Below are 13,347 nucleotides of genomic sequence, written 5' to 3'. Positions count from 1 at the left end.
GCTTTGGGGATTTTCTTTGTTAGTACATCTCTTTCTCTGATGATTTCAAGTCCTCTCTCTTTCTTGGTGAGTCTTGCTAAAGATCTGTCAATTGTTATTTCTTTTTAGAGAACCAGGTGTTAGTGTAATTGATCTTTTCTGTTGTCCTTTTAGTTTCTATTTCATTTCCTTCCTTCTACAAAGTTGGGGCTTCACCTGTTCTTTTTCAGGTTCTTTGAGGTATATACCATGAGGCTGTTTGAGATTTTTCTTATTTCTTGATGTAAATGCTTATCACTGAATTTTTTCTTAGAACTTTTGCTTCATTCCATACATTGTGGTCTATTTTCATTTTCCCCTGTCTCGAGATATGTTTTTCTCTTCTCTCTTCTTTGACCTGTTGGTTATTCAGTAGCAGTCGGGAAGCTCTGCAGTACATGATCTAGCCTGTTATGTATCTCCCTCCTTATTTCCAATTACTTCCCCTCTCACTTTGTTCTCATTATCTTGAACATGTCAGGCATACCTATGTCCCAAGTTTTTGCCCTACCTACTTCTTGTTCTTGAAACACTGTAGATCCTTGTCTAACATTCAAGTCTGCAGAGAACTTTGCCTTCTAAGCCAGGCTTAGTCTGACCACCCTATTAATACTGCAAGCTATCATTCCTAACATTTTAATTTTTGACTTAGGTTATCTTAGGTTATTTGTCCCCATGCTAGAATGTAAGCTCTATGAAGATAGAGAACTTTGCTTGCTTTGTGCATTCTTAGCCTCTAAGCACTCTGTATAGGTTTAGGAGTATTAGCTTAAGATTCTGTGACCTTCCAGTGCTAATATGGTAGCCACTAGTCATGTGTGGCTATCTGTCAAGGTTTCAGATCACATGGCTCTTGTTAAACTCTTCAAGTCTTTCATATTTAAGACATTTTGAAAAATTCACCTACAGTATGCATGGATAATTATTCTAGATAAGGCTAGCAAAAGATGAGGCACAATACCTTCATCAATGTTTTTTCAGGGCAACACAACCAACCAAAGAACCAATACTCCAAAAATTTACAGCTTATAACACAACTTTTATTAGAAAAGTTATACATACCATAGCATCAACTATTTTCAGGAACAATATTAAACCCAATAAGCAACAAAAACCAGACTAACAAAATGTGTAACAAGGAACTAATGACCTTTCTATAATCAAACATTCAATTATCTACAATGTCTTTTTACAAAGGGAGAAAAATGGTTTACAGGCACATTATATTGAAAAATAAAGCTGCAATAGCAATTATACAATTACCATTCTCAAGAAAAAGAATCATCAAAACAGTAATTACGCGTTCACAAATTTAAAACATTTCACTTACTTTTAAATTACTGGATATACACTGAAGTCTGAGTTTCAAAAGTGAATTTTTTTTCCCACAAAAGTGCCAACACTTAAGCTAGAACTTTCAGTGTAATCTTGCCCTAAAAAATTAAGACATTTTGAAAATCATAATAGTCACATAATTTCTGGTGCTATCTGGTCTGTTAATAATAAAGCCTTTATTTGGATGGTTTTCTTCACTTAAATTGTAGGAAACTGGATACAGGATTTCTGTTGCAAAGCTATTAAAAGTTCCAAACACAGAGTGTGCAGTGTTGGAAAAAGAGGTCAGTAATAAAACTTATAATAAATATCAGAGAAGCCATTATTTTTACAGCATTGTCTGTTTAAAGGTTAAGTCAACCAGGTATATGATTTCCCATCAGTCTGTCCTTTCAGTTGGCATAGCAATTTTTATTTCCATGATCTGAATACTCAAATATATTCAAACACCTTTTTAAAACTTTGATTTATAGCTCCTGGAAAGTTATAAATGTTTAAATTCATTCTACTCTACAAAAGTCTATTTCTGCTCATTTTAGAGCCTCACTAAAACAACAGATTTCGGGATAGTAAGGTTCATTTAAAAGATTCACGGAATGATTTAAAAATAGAACACTTAAAACCAAGTTCTATCATTTTGTAGCTGAGGGGATGAGTTACAACGCAATCTCACACACCCCCTTGGTCATGATGGAATTATACTTAAAAACAGGTCTTGGGGACAATCTCTGTTGGGGCACCATCCCTAAGGACAGCGGTTCCCAAGAAGATTGCTGGTGTTACTGATGGGAGAAGACAATTTCTAAGACTCACACCATAATTCTTAAACCGGCAGGTATTTTTCCTGACAAGTTTTCTTTTCCAATGGAGACAAAGATAAAAATCCTGACTTGCGACTGCTACTCAACATTACCACATGCGCCGATATTGCACACATCTGTTCTGAGCTGTTAAAATCATCTTCTGAGTCCTTGGGGTGCTTGTTTTCGCCATCAGAACACAATCCATACAAGCAGTTTCCCTTAAAGATGAAACTGGTAACATTAAAATACTGGAAAAAATGAAGAAAAAGGCAGAGACTTTGTACAGACAAAAATCTGAATTTTCTTAAAAGGGTTTTGTGTGCCCTACACATGGGGGCAATTTGTACACACTAGTGAAACCAACACTAGCTACAGTGCTTCTAAGCTGCTCAAATAATGTGGAACCTTGGTCCAGGTGTGGCAATGATGTCACTGTACGGTTCTTCCTGGGTCAGCTCAATAGCTTGCTGCTTTTTAAGAACCAAGAAACTGTAGAACTTTGCTGCAGCTTGCTTTCTGTTTGTGTTCCGACATAACTCAAGCAAACTGATAGATTCAGCTCCAGTTTTAGCAAGAGCTCGCTGAAATTGAAAGAAAAAAAAAAAAAAAGAATTAAATGAAAGTAATTTGTGTAAGAAGATGCCAATCTGGATACTGGAAAAAGTATACTGTATATCCATTCTGTTGGGGGCTGGAAGTAGACTTCTTTGAATAGTGAAGAGAAATTCTCAGATTAATCAAGAAGTTAAAAAAAAAATGTATATCACGGTATGCCTAAAATCATAAATCCAAGAAATACTAAAATGACTTAGTTCTTTGAACATCTAATTTGACACAATAGTAAAATCTAGCACTTAATAGTTCTTAAAATTTCAACTTATTTCAACTATCCTTTGACTCTATTTCAGGAAACCTTTAGCAACTTCCCTGGTATATTATATGCCCAAGATACCTCATATGTATCTGACAGTTCAGGGGCAAGGTAAGTGACATCTGCCACAACAATAATTCGACAGATTCAATGATTCGAACAGATTAAATTGCTGAACCAAAAATAAGATGCAGAACAAAAAGGAGTACCATAAATCACCACCACAATTTGGCTTTGCAAGAGAAACCATAAGAAAGTACTCACCTGGATGCCTTCCAGACTTACTCTTGGTCTAATGGTTTATGTATTAAATAGCTTAAAATACATAGTTCTGGAAAACATCTGACAAAGGTAGGTTTTCTGGTTCTATAGCGTGTGGCTATTTTGTGAGGCAGTAACCCCACAGCCCTTGCTAAGGATTAAGCCCACACCGCGTACCTGCAGCCCGTGGAGCATCTGTTGGGTCCTTTTGTTCCATCTCCTTTCTTCTTGATCCTGATCGCCCCCCGAAGCGTCTTCATCCTGAGTGAAGATGGCACCGCACATATTAGAAAATAAGCTGATAAAACTACTCTGCTGCAAAATGAAATATGTCTATATCTCCTGAAGGCTCTAAATTAATTTAAACTTTCATTTTGACTAATAAAAAATTACACTTGATGTGGCTGAAAAATCACTTAGATTTAGTATGAACTTTGACGTTTGTCTTTCTTAAATTACAAAAGAAAGTCCTCTGTACCTGCAAGCAAACATTTGGCTGAATATATGACTCTGTACTGGTCTATAAAGATGTGGTCTATACAGCATGGTCCATGGACTATTGCTGGTTGCTTATTTGGCCCCTGTTAAGATAAGGAAGGAACTTATGCTGGGATATAAATCAACTATGCCACTAAACACTGTTTATATCAACTGAATATTTATGTATTATTTTTCTGGAGCATGATATTCTAAATGACTTATATTCTGGCAGATTCCCAACTTCACTGTGGAACAGTACCAAGAAGAGCCTGCAAAGATGAGCAAGTCGTACTGGTATATATGGTGTTTTAAAAAAAATGGGCTATAACCCATAATATATATGTTGCTTGAGCCGCCCAGCTCCCAGGCTATACTGGAAGTACACGCCATGTTCCAAAGAACCAGAAGTAAACAGCTTTACAAATAGGAAGCAAAATGATTTTTAAACCCTGATTTAACACTAAGCCCGAGATACGGCACACTCTAGTGCATGGGCTAGAGCAGATCTGGGGCTAAATTTTGACTTTAAAACAATGTAGTACTCATATTAAATTCTAAGCACTAAATGCCTATACAATCTATGGTTGGCATAGATTTACAAACAGATGCTAATGAAAATGTCTAATCCAATCCATAACCTTTAGTCTTAGAGGAAATTTAAAAAGCTTCAATGCTACCTGGAAGACATTTCAATAAAGGTATAAAATATTTAACAACATCCAATAGAAGAATATATTCTATCTTACACAAGAACCTCAAGACCTTAAATAGCCAAAACATGCCCCAGGAAAAGGAAACCCATTCCTAAAGCACCTCTATACTTTAAAAAAAGTAAATCATTCCAGCCTTCACTCAACGTACTTTAGGAAAGTTACATCTCATATCAGTCTAATGAAAACCAAACATTTTTCATGCGTGGGTTTTGTTTTTATTATCTGATTTCCACACCACAAGATAATAAAAGTGGCTACAAATCACTGAGAAGTCAGGCAAAAAAAATAGTGAAAGGCAGTTTCTGTCCTTGAATAACCTCTAAGTCATAGCACAGCATGAATTTCGATGTTCCTGATACTAGATCACTAAACACTTGGTTAAATTTTGCTCATGCTTGAATATTTTTCATCACTCTGAAGCCCAACATTAATGAACTTACTTCCAATATGAAAAGAGAGCTGGTAGAAGTTTTGCTAAAGGTGAAATAGTAATATGTTCAGGACGTTACTTTACCTCCTCCTCTTCTTCATCTTCTTTCTCTTTCTCTTTCTCCTTCTCTTTTTCTGGTAGAAGATCTAACTCTGGAATTAACTGACAGATATTTGGAGGCTCTTCTGGAGGCAGCTCTACAGGAGGTATTTCCATTTGTTCTACCTGCTGAGGCTTAAAGCAATAAAAATAAGGCAACTTGAGATGCACATTTTAAGGGTAATTTCTTTTAAATATGCAAATACATAGTTGCTCAAGTTTTCAAAATGAAAAATACCGGAGTCATATCGCCATAACTTCCTCACAATCAAGAATTGATTATACAGGGTGGGGCAGCAAAAGTAGGTTTAAAGTTGTTAGTATGAAAGATAACACAATAATTAACAAATAATCCAAGAATAAACTGTTTCACCTACGACTGTAAACCTACTTTGGCCCACATATACATCTTTTTAAAATTATAACACTACAATAAATTATTATAGTTTACAGAAGTAGTAAATCCATTATCTTATCCCAGAACAAAGTGTTTATACTTACTTTTAAGGAGTCAAATACTTCAAAGTCTATGTGACAAATTTGCAAATAAGAAAAATGATAAACGGTAAAAATTCCCACACTTTGTGTAGGAGCATTTTAGAAAAAACACAAGCCACTGACTCCGGGGCAGGGCATAAAAGCTTTACCATCAATTAGCCTGGCCCTGTCACCATTACTGCATAAAACTGTCTTCAGGCTATCACAACTAAACCTGGGCTCTAAATGAGGCCTGGAAGCTCTTACAGCAGCAACTACAAATGAGTAGACTACTTTTTAAAATCCATCTCTTTAATTTCCTTCTTCTCAGGCTTACATATTAACAGTTCAGAGCATTATAAGAAAAAGACAATCAAACTAAATCAATGGCAAGAAACAAATTACCAGGAGAGGGGTACCTCTCCCCATTCTTATTCCTGAGCTCACAGATAAAAATGCTCTTTTCAACAACTTTGCACCTCCAGAAGGGCGCAGGGTATTCTGCCAATACCACTCGATGGAGGCTGCATTGAGAGCACACAGGTGGTTACCAAAGAGCTTCCTTCTGCTCATGTTCATTTATTCTATAGACATAAGGTTGAGAAGTCGTAAACTAGACCTTACTTTTTCTTTACACTTATTTTAGCTTTGCTGTCCTTAAGTGTTCTTAATGGTAGTAGCTATTCTGAATGAAATAGCCTGATGTCACTTTACATTTGTTCAGCAATTTGAAAAGTGTACTCTGATTATTTAATAAGATAGCCTAAAACTGCCTAGTATTGGAGACATGCAGGAAATGTTTGCTAAACATTAAACCAGAACCTGGAACAAAACAGAGACCCTAAGAGGAATAAAGCCACACATACACATTAAATTAATTTACAACAAAGAAGCCAAGAATATACAAGGGGGAAAGGACAGTCTCTTCAATAAACGGTGCCAGAAAAACTGAATCCCTAGTCTCCTACACCTTCAAACACTAAATGGAATCATTCAAGATTTTGACTGTAAGATCTGAAACCATGAAAACTCCTTTCTTATTGCAACTCACTCTCTCTCTCTCTCTCACACACACACACACTTACTTTAATGTTAACCCCTTTCCAGATAGAACCCTCACAACTCAAGGAGGAAAAAAAACCTGCATAAAAATGGGCAGAGGATTTTCCCAAAGATATACAGATGGCAAACAGGTACATAAAAAAGATGCTCCATATCACTAATCATGGGAATGCAAATCAAAACCACAATGAGATATCACCCTCACAACTGTGAGAATGGCTATTATCAAAAATACAAGAAATAAATGTTGGCAACAATGTAAAGAAAAGGGAACCCTTGTGCACTATTCGTAGAACGTACACTGGGACAGCCAGAATGAAAAACAGTATGGAGATTCCTCAAAAAAAAAAAAAAAAAAAAATCAAAACTAGAACTACCATATTGATCCACCAGTTTCATTTATGAGTACTGATCTGAGGGAAACAAATTTACTACCTTAAAAAAATATCTGTACTCCCCCCCCACCCCATTCACTGCAACATTATATACTAAAGCCAAGTTATGGAAACAACCTCGATGTCTGTTAATGAATAAAGTGATATATGTACAATAGAATATTATTCAACCATGAGAAAGAAAGAAATCATGCCATCTGCAACACCATGGATGGACCACGAGGGATTACACTATATGACATAATTCAGGCAAAGGAAGATGATAAGCAGCACATGGTATTGCTTACATGTGGACTAAAAATGGAAGGGAATGGTGATTACTGGGGGCTGGGAAATGGGGAGATGTTGGTCAGAGTACAACTTCTAGTTACAAGATGAAGTTCTGAGGATTTAATACATAGTACGGTGATTACAGTTAATACTGTAATTAAGTACTTGAAGTTGCTGAGAGTAGATATTAAAATTCTCATCACAAAAAAATACTGTTACCATGTGAGGTAATGAGTGTTAACTAACCTTATTGTAATCATTTCACAATATATATATTATCAAATCACTATGCTTTTCATCTGAAACACAATGCTATGTTAACATTTCCCAATAAAACAGGAGACTGTGATCTTGCTCATAAAGAAATGAAGACTAGGACTTCTGGCCAAGATGGAGGTGTAGACAGACAAGCTGCATCTCCCTTCACAACTAAGAAGGAATACAACTACCTCAAAACTAGAGACATCCAGAAGTTCCAGAAAATCAAAGTGCATGGAAGTCCAACAAACAAAGATATAAAGAAGAAATACTAATCCGGACAGGTAGGAGGGGCGGAGCCGGGGAGAGAGGACACAGTGTGGTGGTAGTGGCGGCGGCAGCAGCAGCAGCAGGCCTGAGGAAAGCGCAGTTACATGTTCTAAAAAGTCAGGAGGGACACCTGGGGAGCGTTCCCAGCTCCTGACCAGACTGCACAGCTCACAGTCCCAGCACAGGGGAAAATCAAGTCTCATTGCTTCTGACTGTGCAGACCAGTGGGGGTTGAGGTGGAGGCAGAAACTGCTGGTCTCTCAGCAGAGTCTGCTTGTTTAAAGGGCCCCATGAACCTAGAACGTCCGCAGACCCACCCACTGTGGAAACGATGGCCAGGACAGCAGCTGGAGGGCCACCAGTCCAGGACGGAAGTGGGAGAAGTGCCTGGAAAAGGGATGAGTGCTGGGCAAGCGGCATTGTTCCCTCTCAGACCCCTCCCCCACATACAGCACCACAACGTGGTGAAACAGGTCGCCCGTTACTGACGAACCCCTAAGGCTCCACCCCCACCCCCTATAACGTAGTAGGAGCGACAGCTCTCCCTGGGACACGGAAGCAAACAAACACAGGAGACTTCCGGCCAAGATGGAGGCCTAGACTGACACGCTCCGTCTCCCTCCACAACTAAGAAGGAATACAACTACCGCAAAACTAGAAATAACCAGAAGTTCCAGATAATAAATTGAAGTCCAACGTATGAAGTTATAAAGAAGTGATGCTCATCCAGACGGGTAGGAGGGGCAAAGCCGGGGAGGAGAGGTCAAGCTGTGCTGGCCGCGGCGGCAGCAGCAATGGAGGCAGGACAGCGGTAAGCACAGACACTCATATTTAAGGGGAGGCGAGAAGTGCCTGGGGAGCACCTGCAGCTGCAGACCAGACCCGTCACCCTGCGATGCCAAACCCAGGGAAGGCAGACCTCCACTGCCTTGGGCTGTGAGGCCTGGTGGGGACAGAGGAGGAGGCTCCCAGTTTCTCAGCGGAGAGTGAACGGCAGGAATCCATCCTGGACCCCCACCCTCCGCAGTAAACACCACAGTGTGGTGAGACCAGTTGCCCAGTTGTGACGAGTGCACGGGGCTCCGCCCCCTAGAACGTAGGAGGTGTGACAGCTCCTCCCAGGAAGCAAAGGTAAACACAAAACAATCAGGATGGCACAGATCATGATAGAGATCCCAGTGACACAGCTGACCAGACAGCAAATTCCTAATCTAACGAAGCAGCAGATAGGAAATCTTTCTGAGGCTCAGTTCAGAGCTTTGGTTATAAAAAGGCTTACAGATCTAACAGCAGATCTTAAACAAGATGGGGAAGGAATGAAGGCTAGTCCTGCTGAAATGAACAAAAACACATGTGAAACTAGTGGTTAGGGCAAGAAAACCAGGGATCAAATCAACAAATCGGAACAGAGGGAAGGAACAGTCAACCAGTGCAGAAAGAGGAAAAGAGAAGTGAGGAAAATGAGGAGAGGCTCAGAAACCTATGAGATAGCTATAAGTGGGCCAACCTCCGAATCATAGGGTTGCCACAAGGCGAAGAACTAGCAACTGAAAGTGTGAAAAAATAATGAAACAGAACTTCCCTAACTTGGGGAAGGAAATAGACTTACAGGTCCAGGAAGCACAGAGTTCCAAAAAATCTGGACCCAGGGAGAATCACACCAAGACACATTATAATCAAAATGTCAAAAATTAAGGATAAAGAGAATCTTAAAAGCAGCAGGAGAGAAGAGAATTATGTACAAAGGGTTCCCAATAAGACTATGAGCAGATTTCTCAAAAGAAACTCTGCAGGCAAGAAGGGACTGGCAAGAAATATTCAAAGTAATCAAAAGCAAAAACCTACAACCACGATTACTCTATCCAGCGAAGCTGTCATTCAGAATAGAAGGGCAGAGAAAGTGCTTCGAGGACAAAGTAAAACTGAAGGAGTTCATCAGATCCAAACCACTGTTATATGAGATGTTAAAGGGACTTGTTTAGGAGAAAGAGGATCAAAACTATGAACGTTAAAATGAAAACTCTATCACAACAACCAACAACAGAAGCTAGGGAATTGAAACAAAGGCAGACAAAGTAGGCAATGAGAGTGGGAAAAGAATTATAGGTATGGGGAACATTTTTGGGAGATGTCAGTGGGGAGGGGGAAGGGGGAAAGGGAGAAAGGGAGGGAGACGGTACAGGAATTAAGAAGCATAGTAGGAGGGAATGGAGTAGATAGATGTTTAGATCTATATGCACAACCAATGTGCATGGACTAAGGGGAGGGGGACAACTGGAGGAAGGGGGGGTCACTGCGTGGAGGGGAACAAAGGGAAAAGAAATTGGAACAAGTGTAATAGCATAATCAATAAAGCATATTTTAAAAAAAGAACTAAAAAAAAAACAAAAGAAATGAAGATTAAACAAAATAAAGCGGTCAAACACTTGAAACTAGGTAAGTGACAATCTGTCCCCACTTGGCCTGGAATTGCCCAAGAACCTACTAGCTTATTTAAAAAAAAAATTTAAATGATTTTTGAGAGAGAGGAAGAGAAATATCGATTTGTTGTCCCATGTGTCTAATCTATGCATTCACTGGTTGTCCATTACATGAGCCCTGATCGGGGATAGAATCTGTAACCTTAGTGTTTTGGGATGACACTCTAACCAACTGAACGACCCAGCCAGGGCTCCAAGGCTTATTTTTAAATGCAAAAATTCTCTTTATTAAGCAAAAAGTTTGTTTCACTTACTCACAAAATATTTAATACATGTAGAACTTAACAGGTTCAAGATACTGCTTTTCTTATTTTATCTAGAATTCTCAGATTCACCCTAGACTAACATTTGAAAATAAAAAGCAAACCAAAAGCAAGTTCATGGTCAAGGATGTCACCTTTAGCCAAGGACGCTCACTTTAGGCCACTCTGAAGCAAGACGCCCAAGAAGAGTCAGCAAGACTGAAAATTCCTAGAGCATCTTCTCTCATTTAAGGTACACTGTGCTCATATCTTCGGCTGCCATTCTTCCTCTCTGGACCCATTACTTTCCATTTTCTGCCTGAACCAAGATACTTTAAAAAAGGCTCTTTAAAAAACATTTGCTAGTTCTGGGGATTTAAAATGATTTTCTGATTCCCCCCAAACACCGGGATGGAGAGATGTTGCTTACTCACAGGGATCACAGGCTCTGGGTCGATCTGTCCTGCTTTTCGCTTTACTCCCTGAGGTGGGGGTGGGGGCATGGCTGACTCATCCAAGTTTGTTCTGCTGGTCTCCATCACTGACTCCTGGAGGCGGCTTGGCTCTTCCAAAATGGGCTCATCTGCAATCGGCCATGTGAAGAGACTTAGGCTATTCAGTCTTAAAACACTATTTTAGAACCATTTACTTTTAATACTAATACACTAAGACATAGGTATTTTCTCTGATGAACATGACCGGATAAAATTTTACTTCCATAGATTACTCAATTTATAATAATACACTGAAAGGTGGGAGAGGGCCTTAAGAGAACAAGTCCCACCTCTAGTCCAATGCAGGACCATCCTTTAGCAGACTATCATGCAGCCAGTCATGATAACAGAAATCTTCATATCTAACAAAGCAATCACACAATACAATAAGGCATGTATTTCCCTGCCCCAAATCCTGAGTATACTCCCTTGTTCCTGGTTTCTTTTACTTTGCCAATATACAGGTAAGTTTTAAGCCAAACATTCATGTAAACTTCACCAAGGAATTATTCTAATAGGACAGACCGATAACATCACGCTGCTGATGTTGCTGTTGCTGGTCCTCTCTGGGAACCTCTGGATTTTCAAATTCTTTGAGGAATTCATCCAAATTATCAGCCTCTCCTCCTTTCCTCCTTTTTCTAAGATCTTCTGGAACTAGAGGTGTAAGACAGCGTGTAAAGAGCTGTAAAAGAAAAATAAAAAATAAATGTCAATTATAAAATAAATAACATTAACTGAAAACCCACCCACTGACATTTCCATATTCCATAATCTTTAATATAGTTGTAATCAGTGTGCATATATATTTAGCATAATTTCTACTTAATTATTATAACATAATCACATTTCATTCCATCTTAAACTGATTTTAAATAATTTCAAATTATAATTGCAGCAATTTAAAAAAGTTGAAAATAAATGAAATTTGCCTGAAGTTTATTTTCCTACTGATACACTTAAAACTCAATACAATTGTCATTGTATCCAACACCTTTACATAGTGCTTTTATAATTTAATATTATATGGTAATCTTAACTATCATTTTAACATTTTAAATGATTACATAATGTTCCACTGAGGAGATTGTACGTGTGTATGTATACACACATATATCTCACACGTGAACCATTTTCCAATATTTTAAGTTTTTATAAAAATTTTAATTGTAAATAACAATGAATAATGAACATCTTCAAAAAATGGCTTTCCATATTTTGAATTACCTCCTTAGGAAAAAGTCCTATAAGATCACAAAGTCAAAAAAAAATAGAAATATAAATTTTCTAAATGAATATATGACTGTGCTTTCAGTAAATAGGTTTATCATAGTCTTGCATTTAGAACACAGTGAAATTAAAGTAAAATCATTTGGTTCTATGCATGTTTCGGCTTTAGAAAGAGCAACCGCCTGACAGTGCTGCGTCCTTCAGCAGGGGCCTCGGAACCTGGCTGTGGAGTGCTCGGGACTCCTCAGTGAGCCCTAGGGCCTGGTCTCCTAAAGCCAGTCCTCTTTATTGTGGAAAAGTAGACACACCACACGTTTTGGCCAGAAAGCAACATCAAGACTGCAGACTTGAAGCACAGTACACACTCAGGAAATAGAACTAACAGTTTATCATAGGAGGCTGAGGAGAGAGAACTATTATTAGAAATGTCAGTAGCTTTTTTGTATAGGGAATATACATTCTACATCTTTTAGAAATGCAAGTGTCACTCATCAAGATCTTTCAGATCAAGTTATGTTCACTATACTGTGATGTGAGAGAGAAAAAGAGGTACCATATAGTTAAAAAATACCTCATCAAAAATTATTCAAATAAAGGTTTTAAAACTATTTTAAAAAATGGTCAAAATGTATAGGAAATAATTCTACGAACTGTATTACCTTCAGTAGTCTGTTATTCCACAAAGGCTGGGCAGGTAAAGAGAAGAGTTTTTCCACTCCCCCTGTCTCTTTCCACATCATCAATTTCTTGGTGGGTGGTGCCAGATCCAAAGTGGTAACAATGTCAGAATAATCACTAAGTTGGGCTCTAATGGTCTTACTATCCAACTCTTTGACACTGTCAACAATCAGCTTCCTCTTCCTCTTGGCTTTTGTTTCTTTGACTGAAATGATAAAAGAAAATAAAGTCACTTCCCTGAGAGGGCAGCATGAAACACAGTGAGACTTGGTCTCATTATCCCGCTTTTCTACAAAACCACTACAAAAAGTAAACTTCATGAGGGCAGAATCTCTTTGAAATGAGGTTTCCCAAGCACCATGTGGAACAGAGGTTGGCATTCAGTAGGTGCTCAACAAATACTTGACGAATAAATAAATGAATATATATTTAGTACAAAATGAGTAAAATAATTCAAGAGCCAATACATACTGACCCACAT

General features: G+C 38.4%; 1 protein-coding gene across 1 annotated transcript in view; it reads right to left on the bottom strand.

Annotated features, from left to right (window-relative positions):
• Positions 1-1,036: 1,036 nt before the first annotated feature.
• RAD21 (RAD21 cohesin complex component) overlaps positions 1,037-13,347 on the bottom strand; it is a 31,941-nt gene continuing 19,630 nt past the window's right edge. The window contains exons 9-14 of the mRNA XM_090283429.1: positions 12,848-13,071; positions 11,484-11,643; positions 10,899-11,047; positions 4,996-5,145; positions 3,466-3,549; positions 1,037-2,737 (exon numbers count right to left, since the gene is read on the bottom strand). Of these exons, the coding sequence (XP_090139555.1) occupies positions 2,546-2,737; positions 3,466-3,549; positions 4,996-5,145; positions 10,899-11,047; positions 11,484-11,643; positions 12,848-13,071 (959 nt within the window). The 3' untranslated portion in view covers positions 1,037-2,545. The remainder of the gene's footprint in view (positions 2,738-3,465; positions 3,550-4,995; positions 5,146-10,898; positions 11,048-11,483; positions 11,644-12,847; positions 13,072-13,347) is intronic.

The sequence above is a fragment of the Furipterus horrens genome, unplaced genomic scaffold, assembly GCF_987537825.1.
Source record: "Furipterus horrens unplaced genomic scaffold, mFurHor1.1.pri manual_scaffold_7, whole genome shotgun sequence".
NCBI classification, from domain to species: Eukaryota; Metazoa; Chordata; class Mammalia; order Chiroptera; family Furipteridae; genus Furipterus; species Furipterus horrens.
Note: the sequence above shows the minus strand (reverse complement) of the source record. Positions and strands in the feature narration are given on the sequence as shown.